Source organism: Sylvia atricapilla, chromosome 1 (assembly GCF_009819655.1).
Source record: "Sylvia atricapilla isolate bSylAtr1 chromosome 1, bSylAtr1.pri, whole genome shotgun sequence".
Classification (NCBI taxonomy): Eukaryota; Metazoa; Chordata; class Aves; order Passeriformes; family Sylviidae; genus Sylvia; species Sylvia atricapilla.
This window is the reverse complement of record NC_089140.1, coordinates 13,621,607-13,639,597: the sequence shown is the minus strand read 5'-3', so window position 1 is coordinate 13,639,597 and position 17,991 is coordinate 13,621,607. Positions and strand designations below refer to the sequence as shown.

Genomic DNA, 17,991 nt, shown 5'->3' with positions numbered 1-17,991 from the left:
ATCTCAACATTAATAACTATTTTTGAATCTTAACTAGTACTCTGAAGTAGAAACCACCAGAGTGGCCAGGCCTTGGCATTTAATTCAGGACTGCTACAAATAAAGCAGATGATACAGCTTCTCAACTGTAGAAACAGTTTTAATATTCATGTTACTGTATTTTAGGAAACTAATAGGTCCTATACATGCCTCTGTACTAGCTGTTCTTGTAATTTTTTTAGTCCCAGCATTTCCTAATCAGTGTCTGGAGTGATATTTAGATATTATTAAAAGAATTGTGGAAAAGCACTTTGGAATAGAAATGTTAATTTTTTACATGTTAATTTATAGCTACAATCTGTTCTAACTAGACATTTAAAAGACTGTACTTGCAAACGAATATAATTAGTAAAAAAAAGAAAAACCTGCATGAAATTTCTGACAAATTTTGGAGTCAACTGTTTACTTGGAACTTCACTGCTAGAATTTTAAATATGAATCCATTTTGACCTATGTTTGTTCATACTCATATAACAATACATTAAATAAATCATAAATATGTACTGTTTACTGTGCTATGCTGAGTTGTGGAACAACTTGTCATAACATTGTGTCGTGGTTTAGGGAGGGTACTCCCCAGTTTGGTGCTCCTACTCAGACTCTCCAAAATATGTGCAGCCCACTCACTCCCCCTCCCTTCGCCCCTGCAGCAGGATGGAGGGTACAGCTGCAGGCACAAAAGGTAAAGATCACAGGTTGAGGTGAGAACAATTTACTGGAAACAGCAATGAGGTAAGAAAACCAATAATTATAGCAACACTACGAATACAAGAGCACACCAGGAAAGAATGACTGGCACACAAATTCTCACCCCTGACAACACCCAACTGTTCCCTCCACTACTCTACAGGACCTGGTAGGGACTCCTTGCCCCATCCCTGAAAAATGATGTGAGGTGGTTTGGAATAACCTCTGGGTCCTGGCCATGTGCCCTCCTGGCTACTGCAAAAGTCAACCCCGTCCTGGCCAGAACCACACAAAACTTTCATTTACTATTTTATTTGGTGCATTCCATGAAGAACATTGTCCCCTTTCTACATTTGTCTTGCAATTAATATTTCTCTATCATACATAGTTTGCTTGCAATTAACTCAGTAGCTTAGACTAAGGGCAGTGAACTGGGATGCCCTGTTGTCCTGAAGTAAACACTGGTCTCTCTACTGGACTAAACAGATTTCCAGTTTTTTTAAAAGGACCCAACATGAAGAAGCTTGTTTCACTTTCATGCAGTGCAGTCATCCTGCAATTAACATACACATAATTACTAGTGTTTAGAACAAATGCAAATGCTGCTCAATTAAAATTCAAACCCAGGCTACAAATGAAACTTCTAATTTTTGTTATGTTGCAGTAATGACATTAGGTTACTGCAAAACGCAGGATGTATTTGTTTTGGTGCCGTTATTTCCTTTTTTCTCCTGCAACCTCCTACCTCCCCATTCAGGATGCTGAAGCCAAAAAATTAAATTGGAGTATACTTTAAACATCAATTAAACTAAACACTAGTGTCATTTCATGAAGCACACTGCAGTATGGAGAACTACACAAACAGGTATTATGAAGCCATTCTTCTAATTAGCCCATAAAATGGAAAAGATGCACATGAGGAATCAAAGCTACTTAATGTGAAACTATTTTGCCACTAAGCTTCTCGGCCTCTTATTGTGATATTTAATACAGCCCTAGATTCCAGCAATTAAGATTCAGCAAAAGATTAGAAAGCTTTGTTGATCTCTCCCAATCAAAATGCCTTGTTCTTCTTCATGCCACTAAAGATAAACATTTTGCTTCTAGTCAGCTATTTCAAGTATTAAGGGGAAAAAAAACCACCAAACAAAAATGAAAAAAAACCCTCACCAAAAAACAAAACAACAACAACAAAACCCCCAAGAAACAACAAACAACCAGACCACAGAAAAAATTATCTGCAAAAGTTGAACATCCACACCTCTTTCCACAAATGATCTTTCTTTACAGCCATTAAAACTCACACATATCTTCTCAAATACTTAAAATGGTACCTCAGCGCCAGTCAGTGCCATCTGATTTTAATCCTACATTTAGTAATTTAATAGCATAGTGCTCCAAGGACATTACAAAGTCATGCAATGTCTTTGTCACATATGCTACCTGTACTTTTCATGGCTTTTGCATATGGAATGATGTTAGAAATTCCTCTACACAATACTATTATTTGCTAATCCAAAGCAGGTCACTGTCTGGAAGACAAAGAAACACTTCTAGCACTGAAACCCATGGAGAAAGGCAAAATAATTCAAGTAAGACAAATGGATCCAACCTCAAGGGCATCAGCAAATTGACCACCAGCATGTTTGCCTGGGTTTTATAATGAGAAAAAGCCACATTCTAATTTCAAACAATTACGGAATAATTAAATACAACTTTAAAAAAACTTAGGCAACGTCGTTATGGCAGCAGTGAGGCATTAATTACGTTAGAACCAGATTGTTAAACTCCTACATATTCGTATGTGCCCAAACTTTGTCCAGCTGAAGACACCATTTGGTAAACTCTCTGGAACCTAAGTCCATATAAAATTTACACAAAGCGGAGCAGGCTGCAGTGCTTTGAGGTTTAATGCAGATACAGACATTTTCAGGAAGACAGGCAACATAGAGCTGGGACAGCTCTTAAGCTCCCACAGTCACCATGAGAAGCAAAAATCCTCAAGGACTGAATTCTGTCCTATCAACTTACTATATTTGCTTTGCTACTCATCCACTTTTATGAATCTGGCACTTCAAATTTCTGGAATGCTTCTTAGATGTTTCATTACTGTATGTGGAAGCTATTAGAACACAACAAAATGCATAGTTCTACACAAATAGCTTTGCTCGGCCCTTCTTTATCACATGGGATCTGACAAGCCTTGCTCTTGCTATCTCATGACATGAGATGGCTCTTGTTCCACCGGTGTGTGACAACATCCAAACAGAGATGAGGGCAAAGACTCACCCACGACATTTTGATTTCAGCCAGAAGGCTTTGTCTGGTTCCTGCTTGTGCTGGTTTTGGCTGGGGTAGGATTACTTTTCTTCACAGTGGCTTGTATGGGGCAGTGTTTTGGATTGGAAGACAGGGTTGATAGCACAGAAATGATTTTGTTATTGCTGAGCTAGGCTTGCACATAGCCAAAGCCTTTTCCGCTTTTTGTACAGCCACAGTGGTGAGGAAGTTGAGGAGGTACAGGAGGTTGGGAGGAACATCAGCCAGAACAAGTGACCCCAGCTGACCAAAGGGATATTCCAGACCACATGGCATTATGCTCAGTATATTGAGTTGTGAGTAGAAGGAGGAAGTTGGAATTTGGAATGATGGTGTTTGTCTTCCCAAGTAAAAGTTACATGTGATTTGGCCCAGTTCTACTGGGGATGGCAGAGCACTTGCCCATCCATGGGTAGCAGTGAATTAATTCTTTGCTTGTCTTTGCTTGTGTGTGTGGCTTTTGCTTTCCCTATGAAGTTGACTTTATCTCAATCCACGACTTTTCCAGCTTTTACCCTTCTGATTCTCTCCCCAGTTCCACTGGTGGGCAAGCAGCTGCCTGAGGCTTGGCTGCTGCAGGAGTTAGTCCACAACACCACTGCTCCCTTGTGAAGGATGCAAAGGGCTCCTTGCTATAAATAAATACTTCCTTGCTACTCTCTATGCATTTCATCAACAAGCTCAAAACCCCTTACCAGAATCTCATAAACCTATACTCACCTTCAAAGTGCTTCACAATGACAGTTTTGCTATATTTTTGATCAATTGAAGTTAAACCATCTTTAACTTCTGGATAAATCTAGGATATCTGAAGCTTCAAACCAGGATATTGCTATCAGCTCATACCAACAAGGCCTTCTATAAAAACATGGTCTTATGTCCTAAAAGATCCCAGGAATGCAGTTTGCAAGAATGAGCAGGATCATTACACATTTTCTCACACCTATTCTTCTACTGGCCAGAAACAGATTGACAGCCAGCAGCACCACACCACATCACTGCTGTGTGAAATTCTTAGATGCTGGAAAAGCAAATCAGAATTAATTCCATCTGTAGCTACTACTAAGAAAAGTGAGTGGTAAAATTATGTCCTTTGCAGCCTCAGAACACTTTTAAAAAGAGGCAGATTAAAAAAAAAAAAAAAAAAAAAAAAAAAAAGAAAAGGGCAGGAGTTTTTAAAAAATGAAAGAGTGGCTAGAGAAGTAGCTTATTAAAGAATATTAGGGAATGATGCTTATGAAACAGAATTTCTAAAACTAAAAAAGTTAAAATGAGAGTGAAAATTTTCTTTTCAAGCCTTTGATAAATTTAGGCTAAATACTTTCTACTTCAACCTTCCCATCACCATCTTCATTCATAAACTTCTAACTAGCTGCAGAGGTTGATTAAAAAAAATCTGGTGGTGTGTGACAAGTTGAAAGTAGTACAACATGAAGGTTAAAAATTCAATGATTTTAATACAACCCCTGATTGAGGTAATTTACCATTCATACTATTTTCATTCAATATGAGTTGTCATTTTACCAGCCCATTCTTACATAGTTCAATAATGATAAGGTTAGCTTTGAAGTGATTCTTTTATGTTAATGACATTCTCCACATGTTGGGTCATACTTCAGGTTAAAGAACTGAAAATGTAAATGAATGCCCATTAGGGTGGGTAATAGCTGATCATTAACTTTGTATTTTATTAGATCTGCCAACCTTACTCACTCTAATTAAAGGACAGTGATTTCTTTTTATCCCCCCCAACACTACAAATGTACTATTTCAAAGTTAAATGCCTATATTTCTGTAACATAAATTTAGTGGGTTTGCCTTTCTGCCTGAATTTGTTTTCTAGTTTACATTAGTACATTAATTAGCCATCTTACAGAATATTTTCATAATAATTTAAGTAAACACATTCCAAATAATCTTATTCTCTTATTTTAGAAAGGAAGAAAGCTGCGGAGTGTGGCGATCTGTTAAAGCAAATGGAGGGAAAAAGCCTAAATATTGATGAAGTTAGTCCCATTCTTTTAAAATTCCAAAATTATGTTCTACTACCTCAGTCAGTTTCTAAAGGAATTAACCAACGCCATTAACACTCATTATGCAAATAACAGTTTACTTACAAGTTTCCATGCCTTCATCATCATCATCTGCCACAGGTTTATCGTATGATTTGTCTATGGCAGCTCTGAAGCTTTCGTTGCAGCCTCGTCCCCGGATAATCCGTGGGCGTGGGCGGTGGAAGGGAATGTCACCGTTCAGAGTCACCTCAGCCACGGCTGTCTGCAGACTTTCCAACGAGCTGGATTTCTTCAGGCCTAATGAAGGCCCCACATCTCTGGTTGGGGAACCTTAGTGATTTAAAAGGGGGGAAAAAAGTAATTAGAATCAGTATTGAGAACAGCATGCTTGATTATGCATATCCATCCTGAAAGTCTTCGGGGACACACTTAACATTATTCACATCATCTCTCAATAATCTGTAGGGAATTCTCCACAGATTTGTTGGTCTCAGAAGCAAATGAGTATGTCAAGTCACAGTCAACGAAACCGACAATGTTAGCAATGTCTGGCTTTTCAAATCAGTGAAGAGAGACCAACATCCATTACTATTATTTTACACAATTTAAATTATAAAGAAATCATGAGGCTTTAAAAACTTAGCTCATACAAGCAGCACAGATGCATATCTAACACATCTAACAAAACAATTAACTATTTTTGGTTTGAGCAGAAAATTTCCTCTGTACTAGCAACTGATGAATAGAGAGTAGATTATGGGCATGAATCCTACTGTGTTTAGTGTATCAGTCTTGCAAAGTAGCCTAACCTCTGGCTTCAAGGAACATGCTGTTTGTCTGAGTTTTAAAGACTTGCATCAAATTGCTAACAATTTTGTAATTAAATGCTTCTGAGAAATATCAGCTGACTTGCTCAGATTTTGTGAAATTGCTTAACAATAATCCATGGAAAGAATCCAATAAAATGGGCGATACCAGTTATACAGCTGGAAAATAAACACACTCCTGGCAGTCACGAGGAGTGACTGTTTGGGCAGCACTATTACAGCTGAGGCTGAGGGCAGCTCTTATCACTGCAGCATGTCCAGAGATGTGCCAAGGAAGCCTCATGCAGTGTTCTGCAAAAGCCCTTCTCCATCCGGACTTTACTTCTCAGGTTTGTGGGTTAAACGTATAGCCTTTGTTCTTAGACAACCACTCACACTGCAAATGCCCTCACAACTGCACAATTAGATCTCACACTAAAGTTAAAACTGGGAAGAATCTTTCAGGGAGAAAAAAAAAAAAAAAAACCCAACCAAATTTTATAGATGTTATTCAAAAGTGCAAGTAGAGCCTTAGCTAGAAAGATGAGGTGCGATAACACTTCCTGAAATTATGAGACCAGAGCCCTCACCTATAATAGGAAATTCATACCTTTTCTCTACCCAAAAGGAGCACAAAAGAGAACTGTTGTGGCACCACAACAGTCCCAGGTGATAGGTTGTTACCCAGTTGACATCAGTATTCTTATCTGGCAGACATAAATTTCACACCACCACTGAGAGCCAAAGCCAAGGCTTGAATCCCCAGGAATATCAAAGTATGAACTGCACATTAGTAAGCATAGGTGTGAATAAAGGTGCAGTGAAGGAACTAGCTCTATTAAACGTTTATCTCAGAATAATACCAAATTCTGAAGATGATCCCTATTCTAGTAGATATTAGGAGACGGAAGGGAGACAACATCTGTCACTGCTCTTTATCAAAGGTATGTGAAGTTTCCTTAAACTGGGGAAAACTGCTACTGCACTACTAAACTACTCAGTATTAGCTGGGGAGGAAAGGAGGTTGCTTGCCCTCACATAAGAGATGCTGCATAGCAGCATGGCAAATTTTCTCCACATCATTTGTTACCTTGGTATGAGATGAAGCAAGGCAGTGAATGCTATCATTTTCTATTCAGCTATTAAAAGTCTGAGCAATTGCATTAAACTGAAATACCTCAGATCAAATAAATTCAAACAGCAGCTGTCAAAGTATTTCCATTCAGCTGCCCTACTGATAAGATTAACCTGTAAACAGAAACAAACCAAAAATCTACCCTCCCAGTTCTACACAACTCCTGCAGTTGGGTTCCCTCTGCAGTCTGTATTCCTGCTGCTTGGACCCTTGGTCAGAAATAAACACACCCCAAAAATGAGAAATTTTATCTCCATGAATTCTCACCTCCTAGAAGAAGCCACCATCTCTCTCACACACAGCCTGTACTTATTAGAGGGCTGAGGGTTGTGAGGATGGCTGGGGGCAGAGCACAGGGCCAGCTGGCACCAGGGAGGGTTGGTGGCTTCCCAGCTGTGCAAACAAGTCTGGAATCACCAAACTTCTGAAAATGGCCCAAAGGCTAAGGCAAGCATTTTACGGAACATTCTCTCTGCCAAGTAAAAGCATTCCAATTTAGACAGTGCCCTATAAAACTGTCCACTTTCTAGTCCATGGTCAAATCTGCTATTCCTCCACTAATGCCTGCAGTACACAAGAAATGAGACTTTGCTTTTTAGTTTTCAAGATTTTTTTTAATTGTCTATGAGACTGAAAAAAAAAATGAATGCAACATCTTGGAGGAAAAAAAAGATGAAAAAGGACAATCATATATGAACCAGCTGTTAGACAGATCCAATTTCATATACAAAAGGAAAGGGTATCCTCTTACATAGCAGCTTACTGTAAACTTCCTTATTCCACAGTCTGTTTTGCAACCTTCCAAATGAAATGCTCATATATCTTTTCCTAATTACTGAGTGGCTCTTTTTGTAAACAGTAATTATAAAGAAGGCATTTATGTGCCCATTTGGGTTCACAGAGAACATGAAAAGAAGTTCCATTTCCTGACACCCAATACAGACTTTTGTGAGAACTGTATTTATGTAAGTTGTGTTTTCCCAAAGGATATCCCATCTGGGATATGACCTAATGTTGAGTACTGTAAAACTAATAATGGATTACATAAATGATAAGAATATTTACTGAACTTGGGTGGCCATGAACACAAACGTGAACAGGTTGCAGAATCTGAAAAGGGGAAATCTTTCACAAGCAATTTTATCAGTAGAGCTATATTTGTTTTAATCCCTTCACTATCTTCTATGGCTACTTCACAGCAAATCTACTATTCTCAAAATAAACAGTTAGGTGTTCCTGTAAATTGTGTGTTAAGAATTTATTGCTAGAATTCATCAGTCAGAAAGTGAGTTGTTTACCCATAATCTGGTAAAAACAGCAAACTTCCTTTAAAATGGATTCTGTTTAAAATTTATGAGTCACATCAAAACACTGTTTTCTAAATACAAAAATGTCAGCATTTTCTTCCAGCCTTTACAGCATTGGTGGTAATCATCAGAAGCGTTATCTGCTCAGAATGAGTTCTACTTCTATTTTGACACCAGAATTTGAAGTAGAAAAAGAGAGGAAAAGACACATCTACCTAAAGCGTATTTATATCACTGACGATGAAAGGGATTCTTTTATCATTTTTAAAAGTTGAAGTTTATCAAAATCTCCCTTTCCAACGATTTTCTTAACAAATATCCTTTGAGGAAGATTCATCCCTCTGTATCCCAGCAGTCCTCACTGCCGCCCTGCATCATCCTCACAGCTCGGCAGTGCCCACACCCTGTCCCTCTCCTGAGGGCTTGGTGACCTGCCCAGCACAGCCCCTGCCCGCCACACATGCACCTCCACTCCCTGTGTCCCCAGCTGGCCAACCCTCGGGGACAAAGCCCTGCCCTCCCAGCCATGCAGCCACCTCCGTTGATGCAGGACTGCACAGGTGCCTCTCCCAGGGCACAGACACCACTGAGACACTGAACACACACACATCACGTGCAGCCTGTGTGCTGCTCCCTATCCCAAGTCCTTTGTTTCTCCCTTGAGCTGACACTGGTTAACAACTCACTGTGCCTCCCCTTATCTCACCCTAAGGTAATTATTTATACAGTGACACAAATCCGCTTGGGTGATTTGCAAAGGCAAAGCCCATGGTGTCAAGGGATATATAATATTTTGTCCAGTGGCTAATTTTAGTCTATAAAGCAAATTTTTCACCAGCACATTCTTTTAAACCATTTAAAATGATCTTTTTTTTCTTTCAGAAACATTATTTTTATGAGCTGTCATAGTCAAATACTACTTGCAACTGATGCCAAAAAACTTCTCTGGATTTCATTAAACCAGTTTTGCAAAGGCATAAAGTCTACTTTCTAAACACTTTCTTGAAGGACATTATCAGTGAGTCTATTTACTTAGTAACATCTGCTCCATTACATTTGATAATTTTTTCCATTTCTAATTCAGTTCAGACACTAAGAGATTAACACTTCATCTGGGGAAGGCAGGGGAGGAATAAACCAAGAAACTGCATCAAAACCAGTTTAATTTTGATTTCAGTTAATAAAAAGTTTAATTAAAAAGCATTGTGTAAAAATAAATCAATAAATAATTTAAATAAATTCTATCTGATTTTTTTCTTTTTCATTTTCATAACAGGCACATGGAAAAATAACCACCCAGAGCTATAGTATGCCTGGGACTCTATAAATGAGCCACGCTCAATTGCTACTGAATATAGTCCTAACCTCTAGGATGAACTGTAAACACTGCAAGGACTAGGTACTCCAAGTGAACTATAGAAAGAAAAATAATTAAAAAACTATTACTGTAACTAGGGCTGGAGAGTTCTGTGCTCTCCTTTTCAGCCAATGCCATTAAATCCAACTGTGACAGAAATAGAGTTTGTTTTTTATCTTTTTTTAAGTAAATACATGTTGAAGTTTTCTGGCTTCTAGAGTTCATTAAAGCATAGTTCACTACATATTTGAAGCATTTTTTTTTCTTAGAACCAGACAATTTTTAAGCCAAACTATAGTAAGTGGTTTGTTTAACAGCAACATCCATCTTCAGTAATGGGAGATATCCAGTGTTTATATACAAAAACTGGTTAAAAGCACGCAAGATAAATAAAATAAAAGTACAGCCAAGGTGTTCTCCTCTTTTCCGGCCACTGAAAAATTTTTCCAGCACACTTGCTTGCACAAAATATGTAACTGCCTAGTCCAGATGGCATGGTCATGAGCTTTCACTCAAGTTGTCTGATTTGCCTCTTTTTTTGGAATTTAATCCTGGCATTATACATAGAGAAAAACTGCACTAAATTCATACCACCCTCTACTGATACCACCAAAACCACTATGCACTTTTAAAACCTAAGGATTCTATTTTACCGAAACACAGCGGTTTTACAACATTCTAATCACATCCCATTCCACTATACAGGTTAATAAGAAAATGAAAAAGAATTTACAATAACTTTGAGTTTGGTCTTTAACTTGTTTTTATGTAAATAACGCTCAGAGGTGAAGGCACTTCCTAAGCACCAATTATTACCACAACCATTGACACAATTCATACATTCACACTCTGATGGCTTTAATCCTCCAAAACATTCATACATTTTGATTTTGTTTACTCTTTTTTTTTTGCAAAGCTGCAAGTCTGTGGCCATATTCTGCAATGTTTTAAAAGCTAGAAGAGCGATCTGTTCAAATAAAAATTATAATTTTATCACTTGATTACTAACAGCTTTTCAGTACTCCCAGCCATGTTATACAGTCCAGTTAAACAGAGATGCAGTTGTGAATTAGTAAATGTAAATTCTGTATGGAATACACTACTTCTCAAATCATGCTAAAATAAGTAATATTTTCAGGTTAAAAAGGTGAATTGTTCCTAATTAGAGCTAAGTAATGTTATGGTGTCCTCTGGATCTAGCCTAATTAAAATAGCATTCCATAGGTCAAAAGCTAACTTATATTAATAAATCATAAAGGTTCATAATTGCAGTTGGTGCATTATTTTAATTACTAATAAAAAATATGCCTTGAAAGCTATTTCTCATTATCATTTTGTGAAACACAACAATGAATGGTATGTGGGAAAGATTCTATTTACATATTCTTTTGCTGTTACGATGTTCACGTTTCAGCTCCAAGAGCAAATCAACTTGCACAAATAATCTTCAACTCCGTGCACAACATGTATCTGATGACCACTTAAGGCTAAGGCAGCAGTTTTCTAATTAAAATAATTATTTTCAAGCACTGTGTTAGCACTGTAATAACCAAACACTCGACTCTTCTAAATCATCTCTCCGTGCACTACAGTTTGAAGCTAGGAGGAGATTTTCCAAGATTTTTTTTTTGAAAGGACAAAAAACCCCAAACAACTGTGAATATTTATGAGTTTAAAGTGTAGAAACAGGTGTCTGCCAACAATCACATGCATGACCTGGCTGAATATACTACTCTAGATACTTATCTTTACAGAAAAATTTTCTTTTTCTGTACGACTTGATTATTCACAATAGAAAGCAGCCATGCAAGTACTGGAATATTCATGTTTTCATGCAATTTGACTGGCAGTTCTGTAATTGTGGTAAGCTGCTTTGACCAAGGTTTCTATAGCAACAGCCTTACTGTCAATTCTTACCTGTTTTCTGGTCATCCATTGTACTGAGCTTAGTCTCGTCAGCTACTGTTAAAAGGTAAATGCATAACGGTTAGCCCAGTTAGTGCCCATGCCCCACATGCACTCAACATTCCTTCTGGTTTGCATATTTTCTTTTCAAGTTAGGGGACCTTAGAAATATCCTAACTTCATGCAAATAAACTGCAAGAGTAAGCAAACATTCTGGGTAGAAGTGGCAGCAAACCAGTAACCTTTCATGCAGTGTCAGTCATGTTCACATCACAGGCAGGTGCAATATGTTATTGACACGTTAGCACACGGCAACTAGTCACGACAAGTCAACACCTCCAACCTGACTGGAGCCTGAGGAAGTTTGTGAATTAGGGAGTGTAGGCAAGACATTCACAACTATTGTAAAGGAGGGAATTGCACTATATTTTATTATTCTGAGTAGAGAATTCTGTGTGTTTAAACCATCAAAATTCACTGTTTAAGGTTACTAGAGTCTGCACTTCAGAATCTAAATTCAGTGGCAGAAAAATTGATGGGCTTGTTAGCAATTCTTATTCTCAGTTGGTTTATCAGTTAAAATGATCGCTGTGATTGCCTGTCTTAGCCGCTGCTACTTTATAGGGCTTCTGATAAATATTAAAACTTCGGTCTCAAACAGATGTCAGACTAGGTCCCATTTTCTAATTCTGAATTAGTCTACAAAATGAGAGACTATAAAGGACCTTTGAGGCTAACTGCATTATAATCATGGACTGAGAATAAACCCGGTTACGCAGAATCACAGCACGGTACAGTTTTACACAATTATTCTATACAGGTGGGTAATGCATTTTTCACCTCCATTTTAATAAATACTGTTTACTATGTTTAGGTATATCCACATATGCAGAGGGATATGATTTTTGAATGGTATGGACATTTACAAACAACAAACACCACCCGGGCCACTTGGCCATTCAAGTTAGTACTTTACTACCCACAAGTAGACAATTATGTGCAATACTAGAGCACATACATAATCTGTTTGGAATTATAAAATCTATATACTTACAACATGAAAATCAGGTTCAAATAAAAAAAAATTGAAAAAACATCACTCACTACCTAGATCCATGCTTTTGGATTTTCGTGTTTTAACAAACTCCAACTGACTGGCATCTGAAAATTGCTTTGTACGCTTTTCTGACATGCTCTGGCGTCCAAAACCCTCTCGCTGGAAGGCAAGTACTGGATCAACATCTGGACTAAGAGTGCTGTAGGAAGGGAAAAAAATCATGCGAACATTTATCAAGATCACGCAACCTTTCACTCTTCACAGAAAATCATTTATTTAGCACGTGACTTCTACTAACGATTAAGTGCACAGTTTTAAATACACCACTGCAAGTATTCAGTTACACACACAATGGATTTGTCTTACTGCATTAAGCAATTCTAGTTAAAAAGTACCAAGAATTTCACTTAGAGTTTTAACAAAAGATATACACATCTGGTACACTATACATATTCTATCAGAACAAAAAGTCCAACACGGGAATAATTTGAGGAGGAATAAAAGAATTCTTTTTTTATTCCAGAGAAACAAATTAATTCTATTGATAGAAAGTTATCTGGTTTGTCTTTATCAGAAAATGTTTTCAGTAAAGCATAAATAGAAACTGTCCTGCCTGAAGCCCCAAGAGCTTTAAACTTCTTAATTTAAAAACTCTGCATTAAAATTTGTGAAATGTGAAATGTGAAATTTCATATAGACTATTCACAGCTTCTCCTGCTTTTAGCCCAGCTATGACAAACAACCATATATTTACCCATTGCTTCCCCACAGAGCAAGTATTTGCCACAATGGATCCACCACCAAACCAGAAAAGGAGGGAGCTGTATTTGGGTTTTGTTTCTTCTGCAGGTTTCTAAAGTGACCACAGCTCAGTGAATCAAGTTTTCAGCAAGCTGCCTCAGAAACATGCTGAAGGTAGGTTGATTAATGCTGCTCAAGCACTGGCAGAATCATAAGTGCAAAAATGCAGGCAAAATTTGGTGTACAAGCTAAAAACATTTTTTTCAAAAGGAAAGATTGCATACTGCTGATAAACAATATGAAAGGAAATTCAGAAAAAAATCTTCTGGCTCCTAGAAAAAGGAATAGTATATAGATCCCTACTTCAACTTGCCCCCAAAAAAATCAAAAGCATAAAATACTGGAAAAATCAGTATTTTGGGTCATTGTTATCTATCCTACAGGTAAGTGATTCCTCAAAATCCCCTCTTTGAATATTGTTGTACTTCAAGGTAAAAAAATTAAATATTTTGTCACTGACATCTCTAGATGCCACTCAAGATATTGTGTTTAGTACCACCTTACTGTTTGGTACCATGTTTCTAAATAATTATCTTTCCTGTAAGGGTTAAGTATAATACACCTCTCATTCCTAGTGAGAATAGTGAGAAACAGGCAAAGAGTGAATTTAAAAAAAAAAAAAACAAAAACAAAAAACAACTTATACTTTTAAATTCTGTAATATGCATATGTTTATGTATGGCATGTACTTAAATTTAGAGAAGTATCTTTGATAAGAAACACCTGGGTATTAGGCAAAATAGTGAAAAAGAGGTAAGGAAGTGTCCAAAGGCACAAAGTACTATAATGGATGAAAATCACTATCATCTTTACCAGGCAGCCAATAAGAAACTCAGTCTGGTAATGGCAGATTTACAAATAATAAGATATGTTCTTGTGAGAGGCATATAAAACTTCAGTGTGAGCAGGATCAGAGCTTATGTGGATAAAGCCAATGTCAAGTGCCTTTTGACTTTAATGTTTCTGGCTCAGGCTCATAATGTTTTACATTTTAATTACTGCAACTATTTCAGAGATGTCTGAGCAATTTTGCAATGTTCTCAAGCATATGCTTAAAAGCTCTGATGAATCAGAGATCAAACTCAAAAATAACTCTTTAGTCCTAACATTCACTCCCACAAAATAGGGAAAAAATAATCTCCACATGATAGAAAGATAAAACAGACAAGGCCAATATACACTTCTAGCATTTATAGCAGGGCAACATGTAGCTGAGTAAGAACCACCTAAATCTGAAAACGTCCTCCAAAGAGACTCAGTGCCTCTTACAGGGTTTCAACACCTTTCATAATCAGATCATAATTGACTTTCCCAAGGCCACACAGAAGTTTCTGGCTCCCAGATAGTCAGCCCTGTCTCCAAAGGCCAAAAAAATGTGGTTTTACTAAGTGAGAATTTTTTTCCAGCAACATCTGTTAGCACAGGCTCATGTTTGTTAAAATGACTGGCTTCATCTTGCCGAACAAAATGTATCCTGTGACACTTTCTTCAGAAAAGGTGAACTTATAAAATTATTTGTTTTGGCTGTATGCTTCTTTTTTCACACAAGCTTGCTTAGATCCATCTATATAAAACTTCTAGTAGAGCAGAATATAATTTCCATGTAAAAACAGCACACACTTAATATATTGAACTTGAAGTCCTAAGACTCCAGAGTCAAATATAACTTGAAAAGGACACCACAGGTCCCAGAGAGAGCAGTAGGGTCTGGACATGGCATCAGCAACTGGGAATTTGGGAGGCTGGAACCTAGCATTTTCACTGACACCACCTTTAGAGACTTTCTTTCTGCTTCCCTGATCTGCCCTTGTCACACCTCCCTTCCACACATACTTATTAAGGGAATTATTATTACATGTTTGCATAGTGTCCTGCACTCTAAACGTTCTACTTAGCACCTTTATTTGAGCCTTATGTAGAGTTCTGAACTTTCATGTTGTGTCGGACTTCTATTATTAATGAGCCATGAGTGTCTTTTAGTAATTAAGGAAGGAGTGGATCACAGGAGCCTGAATATATGTACATTGTCTAAAAGTATTCAAATGTCCCCATGAAGAGCCACAACTGCAAAAGCCAATGAGCACAGAGGAGGAACTAATGCCCCTAAAAATGCCTCATTTTAATATTTTTCAACTACATCAATAAAAGACAGAGGTGAATTAAGTGTAAGTCATTAAGCAATGCCAAATGCAATTTACTATATTCTAGAATACTTAACAAATAAGATTTCTGGAATGACAGCTGATCCTTAAAAGAATGTAACCGTCTTCTGACCCTCAATGTTATTAAAATTCCATTTATTAATCCTGTCTTATTGCCCCTTTGTTTTCATAACATTTTCATCACGGATTAGGGAGATATTGTGAGGCTGAAAAAGCTTACATTTTCTTCTGTGATTCAGAACAGCTGCCCTTCTTGTTTGGATAACCCTTCATCCATATTCTTAGTTTTACCCTTTTTGCCTTCCAGCAAAATCATACAATGCACCTTCGTTTTACAAGTCTTCTTTCATCCATTAGCAACAGGAAATTATAGCAACAATCTAATTCCATTGCTATTTACTTTTTTTTACAAATAAAACACATTAGATACTAAAGCATGACACTGATCTAACTATTTTAAGTGCCATTGTATCTGAAGACCTTTACAGTTTCTCATACACACACTTTAAATTTTTTGGGAGTGTGATCAATGTACAATATCTAATTCTTGTTTTCTTTACTCTTACTTCATTTACCAAGAAGTGTATGAATAGCAAGACACACTGCAGAAGTCAGTGTAAAAGCATCTGCAGTTTTCAAATGGGCTTTAACTTTATTTCATTGGATTTTGCTCACATTCAGCTAGAAATACTCCCTCAGAAATAAGCTATTATGTGCAGGCTTGAGTACTATTCTATTTAAATGTCTCAGATTCTCAGCTCTGAAAGCTTTTACAAAAGACAAATGGACTTTTCATGGACCCAGATTACAGGTATGACTTGTCCATAAGAAGAACTGCAACATCAAAAAAAGTAAATGAGAAAATTACATTTTCATACAATCATTAAAACAGAGCTTAAAATACAGAACTCAATTTCTGGATATAAGATGAAATAAACTAGTTTGAAGGAGAGAAGAGGCTGACAGGTGCATATCAGCCAGCAGGTGCTATTGCTGTTTTATTAAGATATTGCTGACACATTCATAACAGGCTCAAGAGACAAGAAAAATAAGAAAATTCATGTACTTCACACCATTTGTGGTAATTATCTAGCTTCAAGAAGTAGCAGAGTACAGAGGTGGGCTTTTATTTTGCTATTACTATAGATAATTACAGGACTTGTAAATTAAATCTTAGATCTGAATTAATTGTACTAACTAAGCAATAAACAGTATTTCTTTGCCAGGAACTTAAGCAAATCAATAATGGAGCTCAATGCATTTCTCACTAGGGCTCTTATGTTAAAATGTGTTAAAGTAATTGGAGAGTCAACCTAAGACTAACAAAAGTTATTTTTACTATGGATAAAAGATATAAAGTTACTTTCCATAGTTTTAAATGTGGAACTGTTACTTTCTGTATATTTAAATGTAGAGCTATTACAGAACATGGTCCTTAGAAATCATCTAACACCAGGAACAGTAGTTCTTCACACATAATGAAGAAATCTTAACTAGCCCTTTTTGTACAAGCATTAACAGAGAGACAAAACAAAAAGCTTTGACCTCTAAGTAGATTTAAAAGATTAGTACATTATTAGGAAAAGCAGAGAAGTATACAGAAGAATTCAGATGCTCCTAGATTTACAATGGAATATAAAAAAAAATCCTTTGTTTTATAAACTTTGAAATATTTACAGTGAGATTTATAAATTACAATTTCCATTCAGTCTTTCATATTTCATAAACTCAAGTGTTAAAATTTTGCAAAGTTATTTTTTTACAAAGGCTAGGTCAGTTAGCAATTAAAATAAAATTAGATCATCAAAATAACAGTTATGTACTGTTTAAGTAACATTTCCACAAAGCACAAAACTGCAACCAGAAATGTTTGTACAGACTTCCTCCCTGAAACAGGGACAATTACCAGTTTGAAAATAGTGAAATCCAAATGTGACAAAAAAGAATTAATATTAGCAGAACCAAAAATGTAACTAAAGGAAGAGATGCAACTACAGCTCTCTCTTTTTTCCTTTCACTAAACCATGTTCTTACCAGTCTGTTGATTCATTAATTGCAGCTTTAGCCCATCCACCAGCATCAACAGTGCCAAACCCAACATCATCATGGGAACTGGATGATGACTGGTCAGAGAGATGAGGAGGAAGGACTGACAACCTGTCATCTTCAATAATGACAGTGTCATCCTGGGGCATGTTCACTGTTGGAGACAGCTGATATTTACCTGGAAAAAAGGGAGAAAAAATCCAAAACTAAATAACAGCAGCATGCATAGAGTGCCTTGAAAAATATTCCATCACAGATGATAAAAGGTTATGTCAAACTGCAGTGCCACTGATAAGAGTAACACAATGCAGATAATAAAATTGATTATGTCTCACTTTGTACCATCTTCCTGTGC

At 36.9% G+C, this 17,991-nt stretch overlaps 1 protein-coding gene across 7 annotated transcripts in view; it reads right to left on the bottom strand.

Moving 5' to 3' along the window:
- PARD3 (par-3 family cell polarity regulator) overlaps window positions 1-17,991 on the bottom strand; it is a 525,862-nt gene that overhangs the window by 220,858 nt on the left and 287,013 nt on the right. For 4 of the 7 annotated variants that reach the window (XM_066315111.1, XM_066315129.1, XM_066315094.1 and 1 more), the window contains 4 exons: window positions 17,625-17,814; window positions 12,675-12,826; window positions 11,583-11,627; window positions 5,163-5,390 (listed from right to left, as the gene is read on the bottom strand). The exons of 2 other annotated variants lie outside the window; for them this stretch is intronic. In XM_066315111.1, the coding sequence (XP_066171208.1) occupies window positions 5,163-5,390; window positions 11,583-11,627; window positions 12,675-12,826; window positions 17,625-17,814 (615 nt within the window). The remainder of the gene's footprint in view (window positions 1-5,162; window positions 5,391-11,582; window positions 11,628-12,674; window positions 12,827-17,624; window positions 17,815-17,991) is intronic. One more of the 7 variants, XM_066315121.1, reaches the window with a different exon arrangement.